The sequence below is a fragment of the Squalius cephalus genome, assembly GCF_949319135.1.
Source record: "Squalius cephalus genome assembly, chromosome: 16".
Lineage (NCBI taxonomy): Eukaryota > Metazoa > Chordata > Actinopteri > Cypriniformes > Leuciscidae > Squalius > Squalius cephalus.
In genome coordinates this window covers 7,878,609-7,903,717 of record NC_137137.1, presented here as the reverse complement: position 1 = coordinate 7,903,717, position 25,109 = coordinate 7,878,609, and the positions used below count along the sequence as shown (strand labels likewise).

General features: G+C 36.3%; 2 protein-coding genes across 3 annotated transcripts in view; one reads left to right on the top strand and one right to left on the bottom strand.

Moving 5' to 3' along the window:
* The first annotated feature begins 3,753 nt into the window (after positions 1-3,753).
* On the top strand, positions 3,754-11,442 carry serping1 (serpin peptidase inhibitor, clade G (C1 inhibitor), member 1). Its single transcript, XM_079897752.1, has 10 exons — positions 3,754-3,904; positions 4,158-4,206; positions 6,836-7,112; positions 7,222-7,563; positions 8,065-8,271; positions 8,361-8,504; positions 9,315-9,518; positions 9,611-9,750; positions 10,310-10,532; positions 11,009-11,442. The coding sequence occupies exons 2-10, from the start codon at positions 4,174-4,176 to the stop codon at positions 11,257-11,259; spliced, it is 1,821 nt and encodes a 606-aa protein (XP_079753878.1). The 5' UTR covers positions 3,754-3,904; positions 4,158-4,173; the 3' UTR covers positions 11,260-11,442.
* Positions 11,443-11,525: 83 nt separating this feature from the next.
* doc2g (double C2-like domains, gamma) overlaps positions 11,526-25,109 on the bottom strand; it is a 40,533-nt gene continuing 26,949 nt past the window's right edge. The window contains exons 9-11 of one of the 2 annotated variants that reach the window (XM_079897753.1): positions 17,981-18,062; positions 16,388-16,484; positions 11,526-13,321 (exon numbers count right to left, since the gene is read on the bottom strand). In XM_079897753.1, the coding sequence (XP_079753879.1) occupies positions 13,191-13,321; positions 16,388-16,484; positions 17,981-18,062 (310 nt within the window). In that variant the 3' untranslated portion in view covers positions 11,526-13,190. The remainder of the gene's footprint in view (positions 13,322-16,387; positions 16,485-17,980; positions 18,063-25,109) is intronic. The other variant, XM_079897754.1, reaches the window with a different exon arrangement.

Below are 25,109 nucleotides of genomic sequence, written 5' to 3'. Positions count from 1 at the left end.
AAAATCCATGCCAACGTTCATATACATAAAAACGGTGTTTGATGTAAAAAAACGTAGACTGGTGCTTTATGTTAATGACATTAATTAGGCAGCGTTTACAAGGTGGAGAACTGAAAACATTCAGCTGCGCACAATTTCAAGATCCTTTGCGATTTATAAATTTCACTTCTGGAAAGTATGCATGTTTTTTGTGCGTACGTTTGTTCTCTGAATCACATGTACGCACATTTGAGAAATGATCATAAGATAAATTTATGGTTTCTATGCAGCATTTTACAAATGAGGCCCTAGATCTTAGAGAGAACTGTAGAATCCTGAAAGCTGCGTGTTTCTAAGGTTTTTCTAGATTACTAGATATCGTCCCAATGACCTCTAAGAAAAGAACATTATGGTGAATAAATAGTATCATCACAGCCTTGGTGTGTTATCACTCTCTAAACATGGAATACGTTTCTTTTTGGTATGCATTGGTGCAGTTTGGTGTTATGACTTGGATGTTCTTCACAAAGGTCTTTAGTAAGAGTGCAGTCAGAGGCATTTTTGACATTGCAGGAGAGCAGCACACAGCAACAATAAGAGAGTTAAAGCAAGAAGAACAAGGACAGGGCAAAAAAAAAAAAAAAAAGATGTTTAAACAAAGTCCCTTTAAGGCTAGTCATTTCACTCGGCGGCCGTCTTTGAATTCAATGTGATGACTTTACCAAATGGCAATTGGCTATTTATTTAGAAAGTGGGACTTATTCCACTATTGCACTTTCTCCCATTCATAGTAATTTGAATGCACCGTCTTTGTATATCTAAAGTCTTTGGCTTAAAACACTAATATTGCATTTGGGTTTTTTGGTGAAAGTGAACTTGGAAAGTGTTTTTACTCCCAGTCTACTATAAATTTGCCATCTTTTAGTATAAGAAATATATGTGCCAACTGTAATTGTACAATTAGAAAAAAAAAATTAAGACTTTTTTTTAATAACACTTTCTTTCTTAAGTCTAAGAATAATCTGTTTAGAGCAAGTCTAAGGGGGCGGTTATAAGACACCGTTTTCAGCTAAAAAAGTTTTTAAAAAAAGCAAAACTTTTTATGCATTTTGGCCGTTTATTTACACGACACCGGCGTTTTGGGGGCCTGAAAATGCACATTTTTCAAATCGGGTTTCAAAGTTCAAGTTTTAGAAAATAATACCGTTACTGTCTGTGTAAACTACAAAAAACATGAATTTGTGAAACTGGTGAGGTCATGCGCATGCGTATTACGTGTACAGTCTATAGGTGCATAGTTTTTCTTTACAAAGTGACATCGCCAACTACTGGCCTTGCATGAACAATAAAGTAAAAAGCGAGCTAGCATTCAAAAGCGATTTTAATACCCTGAATAATAATACCCTGATGGCAGCTCCTGATGCCTGCAAATATAATATAATTAGGCCTACCCATCTATATAATTGCGAGAGAACTCAAAAGCATTAAACTATATTTTTTCCTCTCATCTCATATTTTTTCCATCTCCATGTCCCTTTAGGGGCTCCGTAGAATGCATCATTTTCTGAACATAGTATTCGGCTTCAGGCACATCATTAGGTGTGTTCGACTTGAAGTGGCGCTGTGCAGACGATTGGTGTATGACATAAAAGTACTGCGGGAGAGATTCGAAAGCAAACAGAGCGGTCTTCTCTCTAAACGCTTTTTGCAGTACTTTGAGGTTATACACCGACTGATCTGCGCAGCGCCACTTCAAGTCGATCACACCTAATGATTTAAGAGAAATACTAAAATCAGCTTTTACAAAGTCATCAAACAGATAAATACTGGAAGATACTGGAATTATCCCCCGATTTTTCATGTGCACAGGAGATGATGCATGTAAATACATTAAAGAGAGTAACTCAATTAATGTAACACTGCAGAGATACAAAGTTAGTCATGTATCGTTTTATGAGGTTTGTCCAGCTGAAAACGCACTTCCTCTGCCCTTGAGCGATAAGAGGGGTGCTCGAGTTTATCTGGAGTTTCACAGGTGACAAATCTGCAGCCTTTTAAGACACAGAACAGCTACACACACACACACACACACACACACACACACACACACACACACACACACACACACACACACACACACACACACACACACACACACTCTCTCTCTCTCTCTCTATTTGCACACATCATCTATGTATAACTGTACATTTAATATGTATGTATAAGTTATCTTTAAGTTACAGTGACATGCCGTCTGTTTAGTTTATCACTGTATGAAGTTGTTTCTTATTTGCATATCAAAGAGATTTTCATAATCTAAGAGCTCTGACATCATTTGTGTCTTGAAAATCATCACCACTGATTACTGCAGGGGATCTACCAGTCTTCTGGAGCTGAACTGGTCAAAGGTTTGAGATTGGTAAGATATATATAATGCTTTTAATAGAAGTCTCTTATGTTCACCAAGGCTGCACGTATTTGATTAATAATAGGCTATAGTGAAAACAGCAATATTGTGAAATATTATTACAATTTAAAATAACTCTTTTCTATTTAAAAAAGACATAATTTATCCTGTGATGACAGCTGAATTTTGATCATTCAGAAATCATTATAATATGATGAATTGATGCTCACAAAACATTTCTTAGTATCAATGTTAGTAAATACAATTTTTTTCCATGATTCTTTGATGAACAAAAAGCATTTATTTGACTTTTAGTGTTAACCGCTTGACCGATTTAATGCATCCTTGCTGAATAATATTAGCCTATTTTAAAATAAATATATCATGTACATGTCACTCTTGATTTGTCAGGAAGAGGCTGAAACCTGTAACCATCAGAGTAGTATTTCAACAAATGTGTTTCCCAGGCCTTGACCATTTTTGCGATATCAGCATCACATTTTTTATTTTCAGATGTGCGAGGTGGAAATGGTTTTAAAACGCTGAAACAAACTTACAGCTGCCTCAGTCTTAGATAAGAAAAACATTCGCATCACAATACTCAATTTTCCCTTCTGCGTCAGAGTCTGATAACAGCGCTCACTCTCCCGTTCTGGAGACGGACCAAATCTCCAGGCCACTGTGGTCAGGATAAACATGCCCTTTTAGCTCTGGAAAAAAATGACTGGGCAATATTGCCTATTTTTGTTGCTCTAAGTTGACAACGTTTCTATCAGAAATGCATTAAATAATCATTAGCAGTGGTGAAATGGTATTTGAAGAAAGAAACCACAGGAAAAGGAATACAAATGTTCATGACTTTGAGAAAACGTTTCAGACACAGGTGCAGGGACATAAATGGCAGATTTTTACCTGAAAACATTGGTCTGAAACATTTGAATTAATTAGCATTTTAACAATCTATTCATGTCACAACCTAGCTCCACAGGAAAAGTCAAAGCATGTAAATAGACAAAACTGACTGAAAAATCTTAACCTTGTGAGCAAATAAAAAGGAGAAATTACCTCTCAAGGTCCTTTTAAAGGCCAAAAAGCATTCTGAGACTCATAAAAATGCAGTTAAATGAGAAAAAGCTAAGAAAGTCACATAAATGTATCCTATCTAAGAAAATATATTTACAATGCTCTGCGCAAACAACAATAGCATGGTGTTTTCGGATTTGATCGTTTAGAGCTAATGCAATAAACAACTGACTGTTCTACATTAGCTGTTTAAAACTAACATGGCCCATTTTATTTTTTTATCTGTTAAAGAGACTTTGGACATGTGATTTTCCGTAAATCAGTCAGATTTTGATCTGGGATCTATGTAAATACAGAATCAGCATGTTAGCAAACATCTGTGTAATGATTTATCAATTATCAGTGGGAAGAAAACAGCAAGCGGACTAGACAGATCTGCCAAACAGACAGACATTTCGTGAGCTTGAAGCTTCTTCCATTTGAAAGTATATCTGCGTAAGTCGTTTTTCTTTATTGCAAAGAAATTTTGCTTTATATTTATTTTCCCTTTTCTTACAATACATTTATATTAGCAATTACTAATCTATGTATTGTACATTTATTATGAATAAAAACTGTTTGGACATGCTCTGTTCTTACTTGTAAGGTTATTCAGAGATATTGTGAATGTTTCTGAGACATATGTAGGCATGGTGAACATTAAATGTGTGTGTCTTTAAATTGCAGAATTGTTTTTTTTTCTCTCCAGGACAGAATCCAACACTATGTACCGCATCCTCCTGTTGCTCTGTGCAGGTGTAAGTAAATGACTAAGATGAGGACTTTTACTCAGTATTTTTTTTTTTTTTTTTTTAGAACAATTAAGTTTCCATGTTTTTTTTTTTGTTTGTTTTTTAAATAAATTGTGATTAATCAAGTGTGAAGTGACTATTTTTAATATTTAATTAATCAGTTGTTGGTTGCTTGGTCTATACCGGGCGGGAGCTACTCACTGCAAAACGTCAAAAGCCAGTAGGATCATCCCATTATAATATGATATCGGGTGAATCGAGATTCTCGTTGCGTAACGTAGCAAAGATAGCACACGGGATGACCCGTCGCATTCTATTTCAGATCTAGCCTTGTCCATGCGCTTCTTCCGGCCAGGGTTATTACAGTAGGCTAGTTAACTAAAACTAAAAACATGAGAAACATTTTCGTTACTTGAAAGGGGCACAGAGTAGTTATAGGAACTCAGTTATAGGTAATAGCCATCTGGGCGGTCCTCTGAGAACAAAATTTTCCCCAAGGGCCGTTTTCTTGGTTGCATTTCCACCGCCAGTGTGAACTCTGCAGTGACGTTAGCCATCGCTTACGTCACGCCGCTCTGGATGTTGTGCGGGACTTTTATTTTGAAGGTGCAGAGCGGCAAAGCCTCAGCACACAACGCTCCCATTCTCCGTCTTCATTGGTTTACGATCTGTTGAACAGTCATCTAATGTGTTATTATTGGATAGAACTGTTAAACAAAGAAAGTAAACTTTATATGAAAAAGTATTATAGCGTTGTATGTGGTTGATGCCCAATGTTTCTAGCAGAGCAGAAATATAATCATGTTTCAGTTGGTCCCTTCAAAGTCGCATTGATTTCCTCAGTAAAGGTTGAGAAGTAGTTGGACTTTGGCGTCTGACCATCTGCTGTTTCCATGTTCTTGGAGTACATAAGGCTATAAACGGTGTTTACATGGTGGGTGCCGATGTTTCGCATTTTTCGGCCAATACACGTCACTGGTATTTCCTATTGTGCTGGTTAGACCCAAGGGGGTAATCTATCAGCCGGAAAGTGAAGCTTCCCCGGGCGCCGCCATTGATTAGCAGACCATCACCTGCTGTTAGCATTCCATTGACTCCCATTCATTTTGGCGTCACTTTGACAGCGAATAACTTTACATCTGAGACGTTTAAAGACTCCATTTGTCCATTATTCATTTCTAAAGAAACACGAAAATGTATAAAAGGCTCCATTACCTTGTATCTTACGTTATCGCCCCGTAGAAGCAGTTTTTGTAAAAATAGGCTAACGATTGCGTCATAACCACGCGACTCTCTGTCGCACAGTAGATAAATGACCGTATGGACGGGAGGAGAAGCTCGCGGGCAATCGGGGGGACGTGGAGGCAAAATGACAAAATAATTAATCAGAATACTTAGCAAAAGTTGCTCCTGCTGCTAGCTCATGGACAGCTCCTACTCACACTCTCCGTCTCTGCAAGTTTCGGAAGGGAATGATTCAGATTTTTCTTGGCACAGCTACAGGTTGCTCACGTCACATCTGTCGTCAAGCTCAGTTTGAGTCTGCAGGAAGTGAGTGCTTCTAATTGACTTCACTTTTCTCCGTTGAATCAAATGGGGTCGCTGTGTCCATTTCTCCATGGTTAGACCATACTCTGAAGTAGGAGCTAATTTTAGTCCCCCCAAAAGTCATAACTAAAATCATTCCCAGTTCCCGCGGTGCAAAGGCTTTTCATGTAACGCTTTATTTATTGCCAATGTGTGAAAAGCTTGTAACGAAACATAAAAAACGAGACCTTCCCCGGCATCCTATGTTGTCTATGAAAGCCTGTGTAGACTTTTTTATGTGAATTGTGAAGGAATCGGGACGTTTTTGCCGGGAAAGTCAATGTTACATTTACGCGCGCTTCCGAGAGGGATCTCTTCCTTTCTTATACAAGAAACGAATGCTTAATGTTGAGGACAATGCCTAAAGACTGTAACGCCAATGTGTCATGCAAAGAAAAGGGATTAATAGCCAAATCTATAGGCTAGTCTAAAAACCTATACTTTATTGTCAAACTAATAGTGTAATTTGAATTACCTCATCTGTCGACATGATGGCAGTAAATTGCAGAGCTGGTGCAAACATATCAACACATCGCTTCGATGATTTCTTAAATGCCGCTTTCTCCACGCTGTCTTTTTGTTTTGATTATTTTGTTATTGTGAGAAGTCAGTCAGCTCTCAGCAGCGTGGCCGGCGTCGGGAGGTTTATCGCTGCAAAAGTATTTCCAACTTCTTTTTACTTCTAAGTGAAGAACGAAAAATAACTTCGCAGTTAGTATATCGGGGCCTTGAATCACGTTTACTTCAGTCTCTTCACGAGTGCGAGACTGCGAGCACGAGCAGTAAGTTGTTGCTGGCTGCAGTTCACTTAAGGGCCACCGGTGTCGCTAACAAGGGTTTCTGAATTCTATATCCCCTGTGAAATAAAATAAACTTAATCTTGTAATTATTAACTCTGTTTTTCAAACTAGCTTGACATTATTCAATGGAAAATTATTACAATTTCAGCCTGTTCTTTATTGGCTTCACATATATCACAAAAGTTAACATATTAACAACCACTTTTATCATACAGTGATGGTGCTTTTACAATCTCCCCTCTCTTCAGCTTTTCCTGTCTACCTGCGACATCTCTGTCCTGAAAAACTCCAGTATTTCCCTTCCTTGTCTTCCTGACGACGCTCCTACACTGGTTGACTCTACATACACCTGGAGCTTCACGTCTGATCAGACACAGCAGCAGCACATACTGGAGGAGAAGAGTCACATCTTGAACCTCAGAAGCATAAATACCACTGACAGTGGACAGTACAAGTGTGTGCAGGAAGGCTATAAAGGAGAGGATCGTGTGAGGTTGAGCAGAACATTCACAATACGCGTGGAAGGTTAGAAGGTTTTCTTAACAGAAGGGAGCTTGTCAAACATCATCTCATTGATGACTTTTAATCTCAGAAGTCAATTAATAAACTAAACTCTTTTTTCTTTTCTTCTCAGAGCCCCCAGTTGTTCTGGAATGGCAGGTCATCAAAGTAGAAGCTAAGAATGATATCACGCTTCCATGCCAGGTTGCCAAATTTCTCTCTTCCAAAGAAACAAAATCACCCCCTGTTTTCTGGAAACGAGAGAAAGAAGAATTGGTGCTTCTCAAGCCTGACAAAGACACAGACAGCCAAGGAGAGAGAGACCTGACACCTCAGAGGGTTTTCTGGGACCCCAGGCCTGAAGAACAGGACTGGGCGATTAAAATTAGTCAGGCCAGAGTGGAAGACGCTGGGATGTACCAGTGTGTCATAAAAGATTCATCTCAGACCCTGTTTGTGGAGCTGGAAGTGCAACGTTAGACACTTATTTAAAAAATATTTATAAATTCTGTCTGTTTAAATATTATTCTTGCATTTTATTTGAAATAAAATAAATTAATTTTAAAATCAGTTTTATTTATAAATTATGTCAGTTTTAATATTCTTACATAATAACAATTAAAAAAATATATAATTTTTTTAAAAAAATATAATGTGTGTTTAAATTCTGTTTTAACATTATTCTTACATTTTATTTAGGAATAAAGAAATTATTTAATTAAGAACATTTATAAAAGTGTTTTTTTTCTTACATTTAACTTAATTTATAAATAAAATTTTAAATTAGTTTATTTTTGTGCGCTTTAATATTATTCTTACTATTTAGGAGTTAAAAAATAAGTTATGTAGTTAGTTAAAAAGTGTAATGAGTTAAAATAGATGTTATATAAGAATATCTGTTTATATCTTAAATCACACAAATGAAATCACTTGTTTTTCTCATCAAGGTAACCCTTTCCCACTGTTTAATTTTTAGCCCCTCCTCCACCCCGCTGCCTTCACCACACCGACCCATGGGAGGCCTGTTTGGATCCAGACAGCAGATCAGGGAGGGCAATCATGCAGGAATCACTCAGAGAATTCTCCACCTCTGTGTACAGCAATCTTAAAGGTTCAAAACCCAAAACCAACTTGATCTTCTCCCCAGTCAGCATTGCTGCAGCCCTTTATAACTTGCTTTTGGGTAAGAATGAACGTCATAGTCAACAAAAGGCTACACATTGTACTTTGTTGACCTGCTGAGCCTCTTCTTTCTCTTGCCCTCTTTGCAAGGTGCTCGAGGTGAGACCAGGACACAGCTGGAAGATGCTCTCAAGCTTCCTCCAAAATTCTCCTGCTCGCATTCTGAAATAAAGAATCTGAAACAACTGATGAAGGACTCGCTGAAAATGGCCTCTGCCATATATTATTCCCCAGGTAGACACAGAACATACTAATAGGTTAAGATAAGCCCTCTCCTTGTGAAAAAGTAGTATACTTTAGCAGACTTTTAAAGAGTGCACTTATTGCGGAAATAATATTTCTTAAGTGCAAACTTAATGTACTGTTTTCTGACACTTAATTGCATGTTATGTACAATGAAAATGTACAATATGTAGTATTATAGTTTACATTTATATTAAATGCAATTAGTTAAACTTAAGAGTTTTGTTGACCCACTTAAGTAGGACTTAAATAAATCTTTACATTTTACATAATTCTATTGTATTTGAAACATGCTACACCGCATTTTATTTATGGTAAACTAAAATATACTTTAATGTAATTTTTCTTGTAACTTGTATGTCATGTATTCGTATTTATGTATTATTGTAATTACTATTACAATTAGTATTGTTATTAGTAACAATTTAATACATTCAAAATGTAATACATATCAAATATTAAAATCAAATACTTTACATGTGCTTTAGTCAACATCAAAATACGTGTACTTTAAAGTAGAATAGGTTTAGGATTAGGGTTAGTTGCGTGTAATTATGCTTCATTTATAGTTATAACAACATGTAACAAGGAAACTGTAAAATAGTGGTACCAAATATACTTTAAATTACAAGTAAGTGAACTTCTTTTTCGCAAGGGTCAATAACAGCAATGCAGTAGTTAAATCAGAATCACTTATTCTGGACTTCATTTTAATACTGCCTAATATAATAGTGCAGGAAGTCATAGCATAGCTGCATGATTGTCATGTCCATAGCCCTGAAAAGTTTTATTTCATTATAGAGCTACAGTTGGCAGAAGCTTTTATCAACCAATCACTGGAGTTCTATGATGCCGTGCCACAGAAGCTGACCAATGACAGCGACCTAAACGTGAAGCTCATCAATAAATGGGTGGCGGATAAGACAAACAAGAAAATCACTGAGTTAATTACAGATGTGGATCCCTTCACTTCATTTGTTCTGTTAAATGCCGTCTACTTTAATGGTAAGTGAGTAAACTGACTCTATTCCGGCTTCTGCATACTTTACCTATTTATTTTTTATGAGACTGTGTTAGTGTTTCTTTGTGCTTTACAGGTAAATGGAAGACAGTATTTGAGTCCACAAACAAACGGGAAAAGTTCACTACATTTTCTGATCAGGCCAAAGATGTTTTGACTCTCTACAGCTCTAAATACAGCCTTCAAATGGGCTACTTCAAAAATTTAAAGGCTGAGGTAAGTATTGCGATGAATGCACAAGGGTCATTCTCAGGAAACGTTGCTATTTATGACCCTTTGACTTGATCCTGATATTATTAACATGATACTGAACTTAATCACATTGTTTTATAGATTTACCTTGTTTAGTGTATAATGCAAAATAATAACGTTCTTTGCATTCACCATATTTTACAAATATTTATTAAAAAAAGATCAGCTTGATCCGCGTCATATTTCTTAGTGCTGTCAAATTGATTAATCGAGAAGTCTTTATCAGTGCCCCAATCAAGCTCAATATTTCAGTGATTCATCAGCCTCCTATAGATAGATAAAAAATGAAAAAAAATTGTTTAAATTTAAATTATTTAATGAAATATATTTAAAAATTAATAAACAAATAATAAAAATCTAAATAACAAAGGATTAAAAATAATTATTTAAACATTATTTTATTTTTTATTATAATTTGTTTTTTTAGAATAGAATTTTACATAATTTCCTGAAAATGAACAACAAGCTTATGCACTGTATTTGTACAAATACAAACACAAACACTGCAGAACTATCTCTCCAGGTAGGAAAGTTCCCTCTTACAGGCAAAAACAGCCTGTACATACTGGTCCCGCCCACATCGTCAGAAAATGACTTCTTATTGATGGAGAACAATATAAACTACAAAACTATTGAAGAAATGGTTTCCGAGATGAACAAAATGCCAATCCAAACTGCTGAGGTCACACTGCCTATAATTAAGCTGACAGAGACCACACCACTGGAGGATTTACTGAAGAATCTGGGTAAGAATGTCGCTTTATTTACTCTAAAATGCTGAAGCTACAATGTAAAAATTCTGTCATCATTTACTCATCTTCATGTCATTCCAAACCTCTCAGTAGGAGACATTTTTACAAATATACAGTTTTATTTTCCATACAACGAAAATATTATCATTATCAAATTATGCACTACAGGATAACTTTGTGTGAGGAAAAGACAGAAATGAGACCTGACACTGAAAATCTTCTAAAAAAATCTTTCTCACATAAGCTATGATCTGCCTTCAGATAACTAGGAATAGTGCAGGAATCAAATGGACCACTTTTATCATAGGTTTATGATCATTTTAGTCCTTTTCGGAGCCTGACAACAATGAACTGTCATTGTATGGAAAAAGGAAGCATGTATACTATAAAAAATCTCATTTTGTTTTCCATGAAATAATATGAGGATGAGTAAATCATGACAGAATTCTCCTCACCTCTCCTCTCCTCAGGTTTGTCAGATCTCTTCCAAAATCCTAACTTGTGTGGAATGTTTCCGGGTGAATCTGAAGCATTCATCTCAGATGTTCGTCATAGCGCTTTTCTCTCGCTCACGGAGAAGGGAGTGGAGGCCGCCGCAGCCACAAGCATTTCTTATTCTCGCTCCTTCTCTACGTTCTCGGCTTTACGGCCCTTCATTCTGATACTGTGGAACGACGAGGCTGCCATTCCTCTTTACATGGGAAGAATTATTGATCCATAAAAAAAGAGAGAGAGAAAGACATCACAGTAGTGTTCTGCCACAAAAAGAAAAATACTGAAACTTTCTGTTGTACATTCATTCATTCATTTATCACAAACAAATGCAAATGTAACAATATCATGTTATGCATAGAATAAGAATGCATGCAGAATCTCTGTCATTAAAGATGTACTTTACATCATGCATTCATGGGTTAATACTGTTCACTCTATTTGGAACATTTTCCATTACATGACAAGAAATCCACTGCATGAATGAAAGGTTCTAGGACTCAAACGCACAAAACTCGCTCTCATTTCCAACAGCCACTGTTGCACCAATTTATTTCTGAGACGCAGTTACAGAGACGGACACACGATGGCAGTCACATCACATGTTCCACACAGACGGTCAATGAGGACAAGTGAGTGAGACTTGAATAATCCTCCTTCAGTTTGACCCCTCATTCATTAACGCTCCCCCTGGAGTCCCATCTTGGCTGGCAGGTGGTGCCAGTCCATTATCTAAATGCCATGCTGTTTCATCAAAGGTAGCCTAGATTGTCCCAGTTCACTGAGCAAAAACAAATACCCTTAGATGGGCTCGATGATAGATATTAGGACAAACATAAGCACTGCAGATTGGTGGTCCATCAAAGCATATGTGACATTCACTTGGCATGCAGCTGCTTATAATAACATTTGATAATTATACACCGTTTAGGCCATTCATTTGATAACCCACTTGTTAAAAAAAGCAGACCCCCAGGTCAGGAATGGCGGAGAGAGCCATGGAAGGACAGAATTAAGTTGTTGTGCAATTAAATGTCAAGACCAGATGAAAAGTAGATTCTGGTGGGTGGTAAATGATTTGAATCTAATAGCTAATAAATGCAATCACGGGGATACAATTATAGCCGAAATTCCCACGCATGGCAAGAAACGTGCATTGTTTCACAGAGCTGATGGACTACAAAGCAAGTGTATCCTTTATTTGCTTAACTTTTTGTGTTCTGACTCTTTTGTAGACGTCCTTCGACAGGTATTTTGTCCATCAAAGGCTTTGTTTGATTGCTCATTTAACCCCTAATGGGGTGTGCAGTTGTGCATGAGGCCTGCCAGAGGCGATTCACCCTCCATACTGGAACTGTCCTGGCAGTTAGACCTCTAAACCAGTAGAGGACGCCGGAGAGAAAGCGAGAAAGTCTGTGCATCAGGAATCTTTTTTTGTAGGAGACTGTACAAACATTCAACAGAGTTACATACAAAGACAAAAACATAGACTTGGGTCATTCACACACACACACACACACACACACGCACCAACAGGCACACACATTCGCGTTGTGCAGATCGTTGAGGTGACTGTCGTTTAGTTCTGCGGCAGTTCTTGAGTGATCGTTTAAATCCAGAGATTTTCTTTCATTGCATTAAAGGTCCCTTGTGCTTCTCCTGTGCATCTTGTTTTTGGCGGGCTGGAAGAGACTGTAAACGTTCATACGTAACAAATCACAAAAGGTAAATACATAGATACACACAGGACATTTACAGTCAGCTGGATGTGTTGTGCTTTGACAGTGTGCAAAATTACGGCACCACCAACTGTAACAAACACCAGGATGCTATTACACGTTTTACATGTAATAAACAATAACACTATAATATGGCATGAGCCCCTGTGGCATAGTCACAACACAGTACGATTTCACATAAGTGACGTATAGACCAGAAAAAGGGGTCGATTCTTTGTGCGTCACAATCCAGGCTTGTGATCACACTTGCTTCTTTCTCATCACAAAAGAATGTGATACTTAGCTGTACAATAGATTATTATGCTTTTTCTCACGCATTAATATTGAATGTCATCATCACCAGACAGAGCATTATTGCATTTATTTATCATTATTACTTCATTGTTTTTGTATTACTTATCAAGGAATTGTCTCGTCTGTGTTAGTCACTGCTAGCGGCTCCTTGTTGTGTCAGTGTGTGCCAGTATTCCACTTTCTTTCCTTTGTATTTTAGACACTCAAACCACTGTTTCAGTCTGTCTCCTTTTGCGTTAATCCCCAATTCAACTCCACCTGAGAAAGAGAAAGAGAGAGAGAGAGAGAACAATAAGATACCAAATCTATCTATCGTTCTTTTAACTAACTTTATAAATATATTAACATTATTATTATCATTGCCCAAAATTAAAACCATAAAAAATATTTTCGTTACTTCAAATAAAATAAAACTTTTTTATTTCAGCTAGTTAGCAACATTTTTCATTTTCATTTATTATAACTCAGAAGTACAAAAATAACTCAAACGAATAAATAAAAAATGTATAAAAAAAATATGGACATAATAATAATAATAATGACAAAACCACAACAAATGGACAAATAAATAAATAAATTACAGTAAAAACAGAAAATACAAATCTAATAGTATAGTATAATAGTGTCAATGATACTAGAAGTTTTTTCCCCCTGGTTATTATTGGTATTTTGGTGACTTAATATGTATCCGCCATTTAATTCAACGTAAACTCTTATAGGTTCTGTCTCGGACTGCCCTGTCACACGAAGGAAAGACTAAAAATATTTAGAAAAAATAGTTTAAATCAGAAATATTTTGATACCTAGAGTACTTTTTATATTCTAATAAATGAAATAATTTTGCTTGTGAATATACTTATATCTCTTTATTAAGTAAAAACACATTGTTTGACACCTTTTTTATTGCTAGTCCTAAAATTTTCAACTCAGCACATGTGCTCCTTGGGAAAAAAGTAAGCATCAAGTCCAGTAAACACATACATATACACACACACACACACGCTTTGCATCTGTTGTAGTTTGACTGTGGCTCTCTTGGCTTCTGAAGTTGAGTACCTTTGTTCTAGACACTTCAGCGTGTCTCCCAGTCTAATATCTGAACTCGCTGAACCTGGACACAAGCTGCGTTTCATTTCATCAGGCCCCTCACGTACTGAGATTTTGCCCCGCTTCGATCACTCCTACACAAACACACACACCTCGCATCAATACCGCATGTTCATGGCCACGAGCAAGTCATGACAAATGAACCCTACGCATGACATCCCCGCCATGGGGAATGAAAGAAAAAGAAAGGAAATAGACAGGAGCGGGCAAAAAAAAAGTTCCACGAAAATGTTAAATAAATTCTACGCTTCATTGCACGTCAATCCGAGACCTGCGTCCTCCGTGTGCATTCATGCCTGGATGTCTCTCACAACCATCCGTTTATTCACATCCCTTCATTTCTTCACACTTCTCTGTTGAACCCCCCCCCCATCCGTTCCTCAGCCTTCCCCTCTAAATCAATCCCACTGACATCAATTACTCCCACCGTCCCGATTGTTTCAGAGCACACGTGTCATTCAATCATAAATAAACACGTCACAACACAAAGCTCAAGAGCTTTTCTGTTATTGACTCTTCCTCTGTTTCTTTTCATTAAGGGTTAGTCCAGCCAAAAATTAAAAGGTCTGTCATCATTTACTCACCCATCATGACTTTCGAAACCTGTCTTTCTGAGCTGCACTTTCATTAAAAGTGAAGAGACCACAGCTGTCAAGTGACACTTTCAGTGTTTAACAACTTCTAATTCAGTCTGTTCCTCCCAGAAAGCTATCGTATGGTTCATACTGGATTACTTTTATTGCCCTTTTTTTGTAGCTTGACAGTTCTGGATGGAAAGTGGACATTCCTGCTAAACTCCTTTGATGCTCCGTTAAAGGAAAAGTCATATAGATTTAGATCTGTTCTTATTCTGCTTATATGAGAGTCATTCAAGCTGTAACATTCAGATTTTTACAACGTAAATGAAAATTAATCGCATATTTTTCTGTACATAATTCTGCACCAAACAAAGTTATTACTATATTTTTTATTATAATTTCACATTTAATCTCCAAATTAATGTAGACAGAGCCTACATTTCAAATATTTGTTTAAAGGGATAGTTCACTTTGAAATTAAATTTTGGTATGTTTTAGCTTACCTAAAGTGCATCCAAGATGTAGGTGTCTTTTTTTCCGCAGTAGTTTCAATTTTGATATTTTTAGGTCAAACCGTTCTTGTCTGTCAGTCATATAATGCAGGTCTATGGTCACTGTCTCAAAGAGCATGCACAGAGTCCAAATTAAAACAATTCCCCATCGTAAGTACACATTGATGGCCTAAGACACGAAACGAGCGGTTTGTGTGAGAAAACGAACAGTATTTATATTGTTTTTACCTTTTGTAGACAGCCACGTCCGAGTGATCTGAAGGCGCGGGCGCTTCCTATTGTGTGACGTGTGCGCAGACTGGTGCATAGATATATATACAATAGATGTCGCCTCGTTCCAATGAACTGCCGTAGCCAAGGCGGCATCTATTGTATATATCTATGCACCAGTCTGCGCACACGTCACACAATAGGAAGCGCCCGCGCCTTCAGATCACTCGGACGTGGCTACTTACGATGGGGAATTGTTTAATTTGGACGATGGGGAATTGTTTTAATTTGGACTCTGTGCATGCTCTTTGAGACAGTGACCACAGACCTGCATGATATGACTGTCAGACAAGAACGGTTTGACCTAAAAATATCAAAATTGAAACTACTGCGGAAAAAAAGACACCTACATCTTGGATGCCCTTGAGGTAAGCTAAAACATACCAAAATTTAATTTCAAAGTGAACTATCCCTTTAATGGCATCTTTTTATGAAAGAAGGCATCATCGATACCAATACTGCTACTGATGTCTCTATGATATACTGTAGATTTTCCCCCCTCAATATCAGCATTACAGTATCATTGAACGCAATACATTTTAACATTTATTAGCTTTTAAAAATAATAACAACTTAATGAACTTTAAACAATCTTCACATTAACTCATTATAATAAATGTCACATTTACCTGTGCTCTTCAATATATCAGGGCTAAAAAAAATTCTATTGGCCCAGTCAGGCCCGTTCAGACTTTTAAGGTGAACATATATTCTTTCATATAAACAGGTGTTATTTGAATGGTAAGGTTTTTTCATCATCCTTTCAGAATTTTTCTTCATGTACGTAATCAATTGTTTCTGTTTTTTTTTTGAAAACATATAAAACATACAAACATATTTTTGCTTGTAAAACTCACCTATGAAGTCATTGCTCATGCCCAGGTCATAGTCCCAGACTGAGATCTCCAGGGTTTTCTTGGCGAGCTGATCATGTGGGACTTCATAGGAAAACTCCTGGATTGAAGAGGACATTAATCAGTTTTGGCAGAGGGAAGCATCACAACATCTATATTCACATTAAGTGAAGGTGTGGTCACATTCAGCTTTGAGCATGCAAAGTTATGAGCAACAATATATGGGACCCTATAACAATCTAAGCGCATGGTCTAAAGCGCACGGCGCAAGTGCACGTAGGGCGTGTCCGAACCCACTTTTGCTAGTTTAACAACGGGAAAATTTGTCTAAAAGGGTTGTCCATATTCTCTTAATTAGTAATGGGTGTGTTTTGGGCTTTACAATAAACCAATCAGAGTCTCATCTCCCATTCCTTTTAAATGCCAGTTGTGCTCGCGCCATGGCGGATTCGCTATTTACATGGCGGAATTTGATAGTGGAAAGACCAAACGCGTCTCCAGAGCGCAAACGGAAGTACTCGTGTGCGAGGTAAAAGTGCACAAGCAGACCATCTACGGGACAAGCCGGATTCAACCATATCTTTATGTACACAATAATAATCTTTTACATTGTAATCCTTTTATTTTTAATATTTGGCATGTTTGTGTGCTGCTGCGCGTCCCTGTGTGTGTGTAATAAGCAGAGTGTACGTACGTTGTGGACCCGCCTATAGGCGCACATTACTAACGCGCTCTTTAAATAACATAAGGGGCCAATAACCATCAATGCGCCTGAACACACCTCGTTTTCAGACCAGAATGACGATGGGAGCACAAATAGGCGCAAATGCATTTGCTATTTAAACAACGTGGCGCAGGACGTGAAAATGATAACTCCGTCGGGCTGAAACTAGCAAAACACACTAGCGTCGCGCCTGACGCTATATTGCGCCGGGTGTATGACAGGGCCCATGATGTCACATTCTAGGGCTTCTGTTTTTAAATAAATCATAAAACTATAAGTAACAAAACATAATAAATTACAAATGGTCATATATACCAGGTACTCTACTTTGCCACAAAATTGCAAACCACGCTGAAGTTGTAAGTTATGTTTTGAGTCAAGAGATCAATCTATGACTATACAAATTCATATGTCAAAGTTCATCAAACTTAAATTTGGTATGCAGCCAATGAAGAAACTTCTTCACTTGTGCTTGCATTTCCACTCACCCACGTTCACATGAATATGAATGTAATTGAATAGAACAGAAAGTCGAAAGTGACTAAACGGCTGCATGGCTACGACAATATCCTAATTCGTTAAGTATTTTCCCCTGATAATTTAATTGCGATTCTTCATTTTGATTAAAAAGAAAAATCAAGACTAATAAGACCTATAGAATCTATTGAATTTAAATGCCTCTCATTTGCCACTGCATTCGCCTGTGACTCGTTGCAATGCTCAACTGCTGCAAAAAATAAAAAAATAAATAATAATAATAATAATACAAAATTGGTTCATCAGAAGTAAAATTTAAACGGAAAGGAATCAGCTTTTTTCATGATTAATTAATACAGCTTTGTGTGACTACACCTTTAATGGGAATAGCTGACCTCGTTAAACTCTGGGTTTAGAGTCTTCTTCTTCACTGTGGTTTTGTATTTTGACTTTTTTCCCATGTCAGGCTGCAAAATACTGATAAAGAGAAATAACCAGAAATGAATCATTGCTCTGCAGTGAGAATTGTATAACTTCTAAAACATCAAAGCAAATCATTAGCCTGGTTTGTCTAAAGCTCTCGAAACATCCACGACACAATCTAAACAGAAAAAAAAAACACAGGCAAGGGTGTAAGAGCTCAATTTAGAGCATGAAAATTTTTAAAGAGAGAGAGAGAGAGAGAGCAGAGAGAGAGAGACCTTGTAGAGTGAGGTAGTGATGGTGGGGTGTTGTTTTTGATTATTCATTCAATCTATTACAGACTGGGAGATGATAATCTCTAATTGAGGATAGATGGAATGAATGGATTGAGAGGGTGTCGGAGGACAGATGATGCATCCATAAGGTCTGTGGCTCATGGAGTCATCAGTGGATTATCAATCAGGACGTATAATTTATTATTCATGGAGATATCAACCTACACAACATGCTACAGAGAAGAGAGTTAGAGAGACATGTGTGAGGTGAAAAAACGCATGGGGATATGATGCAAGAGACATTGGCATCTAAATGACGAGTTGTGAAATCTTCTTCCGAACCAAAGCAGTTACATAGCTGAATATATCTAAACAACACCTAAAGGTTGAACAACAAGATTCACTGAGAAAAAATCCGGTGTGTATTTGCACATGGCATCTGCATTGTTAGTAGGGGTGTAACGATACCCTCATGTCACGATTCGATACATATCACAATACTGAACTCACGATACAATATTATTGCGATACTCCAAGACATATGATAAAAGGTTAACAAAAAATTTACTGTTTATTAAACTGATAAATTTGATATTACATTGTGTGTATAAATGAATATTCTTGGACTTGGTGCTGGAAACCCAAAGCACAGGACAATAGAGACACCAGAATAAAAAATATTCATGATCCTGAAGCTGATAGATACATTTAAAATAATGTAGGCCACTTTTTTACACAGATATTCCCCTATTGCATTATTATACATTATATTCAACAGTATATATAATATTTGAATGTAAGTACTGACACTAAAACTCTGAAAACGTACATTTTTTCTCACATAGTAATTTTTATTTTGGGGGTGAACTATTCACGTTACATATTGTCACTATTCACGATACATATTGTTGCATTTTTGTATTGCGATATATTGTGACACGATAAATTGTTACACCCCTAATTGTTAGAGGCAGATTAAGTAAAGGAATTAAATAAATCAGGCAGCTGCAATTCAATTAGCTCTATAAAATGACGAAAGCACATTTGACTACACCGTACGTCTGGATAAATGCTAGCTGTTGTGCTTCTCAGAGATCAACTTTTACTCAAGTTACTGCAGTAAACGCTGCACAAATGCATCGCTCTTTACAACGTCGGAGACATAGCGGTTCTTAATATGATTTGCCTTTGGCTTGACTATGTTATCAAACAGCTAATAATGTGTTGCAAATGTTACACAAACCATGTTACTATTCACCATCTCAGTCTGCCTTCTAAAAATCAGCATCCTTAGAAACGCTTTGAACATCATTGATCATCAGTGGAGAAAGGCATATAGTTCATCATAACATCATAATATACATCATATACAGAATTCAAGTGCTATATTGCTAAATGTACCCGATTTTTCATTTCAACAGCAAAATATACTGGTAAAAACCTGGCTTCTCTTGAGACTTCCCTGCTTCAAAAGCACAGTTAATGAGTTATGCTAAAGCCGTTTGATGTGATTGGTTACAAGGTTTATGACGTAAGGAACACCGGTGATTTTTAAAAACCGCGTTTTTGAGAGTATACTCAGCAATGGTGTGGACTTATGAATTTGCACATGGTTCATATTAAAGCATATTAAAAACACCACATAGACATATAAACAACATTAAAAACTTGATTTTCACCACAGGGGATCTTTAAATAATGCAACATTAATTGTGTTAGACAAACAGCACTGAATTTTGTGAATAATACAGTGCAATGCATAAGTTAATACACCCATGCTAAAGTTGACTAAAAAGAGGAATAAAAAATCATATTTTGGAAATTGAACTTAATGCCTTAATTTAAAAAATAAGGAAAAATCCAACCTTTTAGGACACCAATTTTCTTTGTGAATGAATAATGTATCGTAAATAAATAAATGTTCTTCCTTAAAATACATGGTGCATAAGTGTGTACACCCCTATGTTAAATTCCCATAGAGGCAGGCAGATTTTTATTTTTAAGTATTTTTTTTAAATTAATTTTTAGGATACTATGCATCCTGATAAAGTTCCCTTGGCCTTTGGAATTAAAATAGCCCCACATCATCACATAGCCTTCACCATACCTAGAGATTGGCATGGTTTTATTTCAGTTAGCCTAAAAGCTAGTTTGATTTGCATTGAGAGATGATCTTATGGAAAGTACTCCATGCCAATCTCTAGGTATGGTGAAGGCTATGTGATGATGTGGGGCTATTTTAATTCCAAAGGCCAAGGGAACTTTATCAGGATGCATAGTATCCTAAAAATTTATAAAAAAAAAAATACTTAAAAATAAAAATCTGCCTGCCTCTATGGGAATTTAACATAGGGGTGTACACACTTATGCACCATGTATTTTAAGGAAGAACATTTATTTATTTACGATACATTATTCATTCACAAAGAAAATTGGTGACCTAAAAGGTTGGATTTTTCCTAATTTTTTAAATTAAGGCATTAAGTTCGATTTCCAAAATATGATTTTTTATTCCTCTTTTTAGTCAACTTTAGCATGGGTGTATTAACTTATGCATTGCACTGTATATATCAGAAAATAAATCATTCTAATATAATATAACCAAACTTTATGAGTGAGTCATTTTGGAACCACGTCCCTGCAAACTATTCTTTCTATTTCTGCCATAGAAAGATAAAAGTACTATGCTAGTATGATTTTTCAGTGATTGAGTAATTCAATCAACTGAATCATCCATTAATTTAACAGAAAACACTAATTCATTCAGAAACTAATTTAGCTAAAATGTTAGATTTTCAATAGACAAATTCCACCTAACATGTCCATATACGCAATCTTATTCCAAATTAGGAATATATGCAGCAAAAAAAATAAATGATAAGAAACAGAAATAATTTGTTCACATCCAAAGTCCCTACTGCGTCTTTGGATCGAAGAAGATGCATTCTTCTCTGAGACAACTCATTCCCAAGTCATCTAAAATGAACAAATCATTCTTGAACGACTCTCACTACACAACTGTGCATTGCTTAGAGATGCGCAATGGTTCTGGTAACTATTGTGTCCCAAATTAATATCAACTTATTGAATGGTGAAAAGCAATAAAATTAAAAGCAATATCACATTTGCAATCGCACTGTTGGTTTTGGTCACTGGACAATATTGACGGATTATCATTTAACACCGAGTTTGTTTGGTGCCAGAAATGATTTACCACTGGATGTTAACCACTAGACTAATGACTCGCTATTGAAACTATTAATAGATGCTTGAATGGTGATTCAAAATTAGCCAATCTTTAGATATTAATTGACTGATCTGCTGGTACATGTCTGGATATCAATCAGAAATGAATCAGTAACTTTCACCTAATGTGCTTTCATTTACTTTTAGTCAGAATATTAATGATGTTTTATTTCTGTTTGACAAGTTTTATGTCACTGACAGGATGATTTTGCATCTCTAATAGCTTTTTAATGTGATCCTATAAATTTTTTATTGACATGTCCCATAATAAGTGTTGGATATTAATTGGTCTATACAGACTCAGATTTAAACTCACTACATTTTTGGATGCGTTCCCGAACCCCAGGCCTAATGAGTAGACTACAATAGAGGACCTTTTTGGGGACCACTTCTCACAGGGCCCGGGACATGTTCCTACGTGGAAAGTTGTGATAAAGATATCATTGATTTATCATAGTGTGAAAGATTGTTATAGAGTGGATAAACTTGATTTAAAAGGCAAAACTAACTGATGGTAAACATGCTAATGTTAGATGTTATTACATTAAACATGAGGCACTGTCCTTCTAAAGAAGAGCTGTAGGAAATTTCATTCTGGACACCATGGAGCTCACTTCAGATCTAACCCTAAGGAGAAAACTGTCGTCATCTGATAATTAAAAGAATAACTGTCATCTTAGAAGATGTCCACAATGACAAACGTCAATCCTGAATGAAAGAAGGAATTTAGCATGGACAGAATGTTTACGCCTACAACGAGACAGTCTTGAGTATTTGAAGTCATTGTGAAGTGAGGGCAAATTCAGAGCAATAAGAATGACATTTTCAATATGTGAACCCCCAGTCTGTTCAGTCCTAGTCTTACAGACCCACATTATTTCTTGAAGCAAGTTCACTTCATAACAGGCATGGTGAAACATGAAAAAAAGGGTATTTGTTTTACTTCATATTTACATATTAAAGCTGAAGTGTGTAATTTGTAATTAGTGCAAGCAGCATTAAATTAGTGCGTGTAATTATCATTTCTGTAGCAACAGTAGCAAAGCCAAGGTCATGGGTTTGAATCCATGGGCCAATGCAACTTGTTTTGCTTCTGCCAAATGTAAAGGTAATTTATCTCTCCACCGAATGGAATTGTGTACAAGTTTGCCTACTACCCTACTATACATTTTTTCAAAAATTATATCCAAATACACATTATTCATTAAATACTTGCTGAATGTTTTCTGAATGACCTACCACTAACGCCCAGATTCAGAAGTTTATATCCAAAGGATAGTTTACTCTCTGATGAGGCAATTGGAGAGTTGTAATATTTATAAATGGTCGGGAACAGTGATGCAGATGGTGGTCACATAACAATTGATGGTCACATGACAATGCCAACATGTAGTATGTACTGTAGGACATAGTATGTCCATATTGAATCCATACTACACACATGGATAATTACTTAAAACAAAAATTTTCACTACTGTTCAAAAGTTTAGAGTGGGTAAGATTTTTTTTAATGTTTTTGAAAGAAGGCTCTTATGCTCACAAAGGATGTATTTATTTGATAAAAAATACAGTAAAAACAGTGATATTTATTACAATTTAAAATACTTTTTCTAATTAAATATAATTTAAAATGTAATTTACTCCTGTGACGGCAAAGCTGAAGTTTCAGCATCATTACTCCAGTTTTCAGTGTCACATGATCCTTCAGAAATCATTCTAATATGCTGATTTGCTGCTCAAGAAACATTTCTTATTAGCACAATTGAAAACGGTTGTGCTGATTAAAATTTTTGTGGAAACTGTAATACAATTTTGTTATAATTCTTCGATGAATATAAAGTATAAAAGAACAGCATTTCCGTCATGACAACTCTCGGAGTGTGTGGTAATGGCTATGACAATGTTGATATATTTGCTTTTGGCAGAATAGATCTGCTACGATGCTGCTGCTGTAGAGCAAGTAGGGGACTTGCTGCTTCTGTACAATTTAGCGTACGTGAATTACCCATAGCAGATCTATACAGGTGGAGCTGGAAGGTGGAGGGTTTCTGAATGCGTGCTGCATTGCTAAGGCAAATGCTTACCAAGTATTTGAAGGTTGAGCAAGCAAGCTCATTGGCTACAGCCTACTGATACAGCAGGAACCAATCAGCCCTATAGAGAATGATGTGATTGCAAGCAGATTGAGTTAAAGGGATAGTTCACCCAAAAATGATATAATATAATGAAATATCTTCTTTGCTCTTCCAAGCTTTATAATAGTAGTGAATAGCGGTCCTGATTTTGAAGTCCAAAAAAGTGCATCCATCCATGCATCATAAAACGAATCCATACGACTCCAGGGGGTTAATAACGGCCTTCTGAAGCAAAGCGATGGGTTTTTGTAAGAAAAATAACCATATTTCAAACTTTAAAAACTCAAATAACTAGCTTCCAGCAGATGGCCTACACAAGTCGATTTATGGTTAAAGAGTAACCCTTGACGCGATGCATGACGTAGGAGTAGCGTAAGCTTTGACGCCTCTCGCGGTTCAAACAAACAGGGCTGGGCAACAAACTCAAGCTCCTCTTCTCTTATATCGAAATCCTCCAACATTTCTCTTTAAAAAATATTCTTTAAGACTTCATAATTCGTGACCGGTGTTTTGTTTTGCTCTATCCTCTGCGCTTCCTTGTTTGTCAATATGTCATGCGTCCAGTGGTGGAAAGAGTACTAATATTTTTTACTAATACTAAAAAGTACTAATACTAAAATACTTTTTAGCAACACTAAAATTATTGCTACTTAAGAAATGATTTACTTGAGTATAAGTAGAAGTACAGGAAAATAATATGACTCAAGTAAGAGTAAATAAGTAGTTTTAAAACTACTCAAGTTACTAAGTTACAAAGTACTTTAGTATATTTTTCTATTTTTATCCAAAATGAGGCGATGTTAGCAATATGGAGCGCTAAACACTCTCATGTAATTTCTGCTTCATTCATACTGGAGGCCAAAGGGCGCCCTTATAGGAAATCCCTTATATGCACATCAGATATCCCAACAGCTGAATAACATACAGATAGAGACGTTTTGACTGATGAAACATGAAGTAACAACAATAAACACACTATTTATAGTGTTCTTCAAGCCATCTCTGGTATTTTCATAAGAATGTTGTACATCTATAATGCAACGCTAATGAACATAGCCTGTATCAGATTATAGAATTTTAATAAAATTATATATTTTCTGTCTCATTCTGTGATAAGAAGTAACATGGGACCACAGAAGCAAGTTACTTCAAACACGACTGATGTGTGATTTTGGAGCAAAACATGATATTAATCTCATAAATTGAGAACAACTATAGCAAACATACTAACTTAGCTCTCCCTGTTGCCAAGAGCGATTGTTTAATTGCTAATTTTGAAAAGTAAGTCCTCGTAAGATCATTTGAATGATTTTTTTTTAAGAAGGGCAAAAGCAAAGAATGGTAAGTGAGAGGTCTCTGGAAGAAATGATGGATTAAAATAGTATGAATAAAAAAGTGCCAGTAAAACAATAAAGCAGGGTACGGGTTAACATGTTAAATTAAAT

What these genes read in the sequence shown, in the direction of transcription:
- serping1 (XM_079897752.1), top strand. Translation starts at nt 4,174, where the DNA reads ATGTACCGCATCCTCCTGTTGCTCTGTGCAGGT. An exon ending in ATTCACAATACGCGTGGAAG is followed by an intron (nt 7,113 to 7,221) that starts GTTAGAAGGTTT and finishes TTTTCTTCTCAG; the next exon opens with AGCCCCCAGTTGTTCTGGAA. An exon ending in CCTTTATAACTTGCTTTTGG is followed by an intron (nt 8,272 to 8,360) that starts GTAAGAATGAAC and finishes CCTCTTTGCAAG; the next exon opens with GTGCTCGAGGTGAGACCAGG.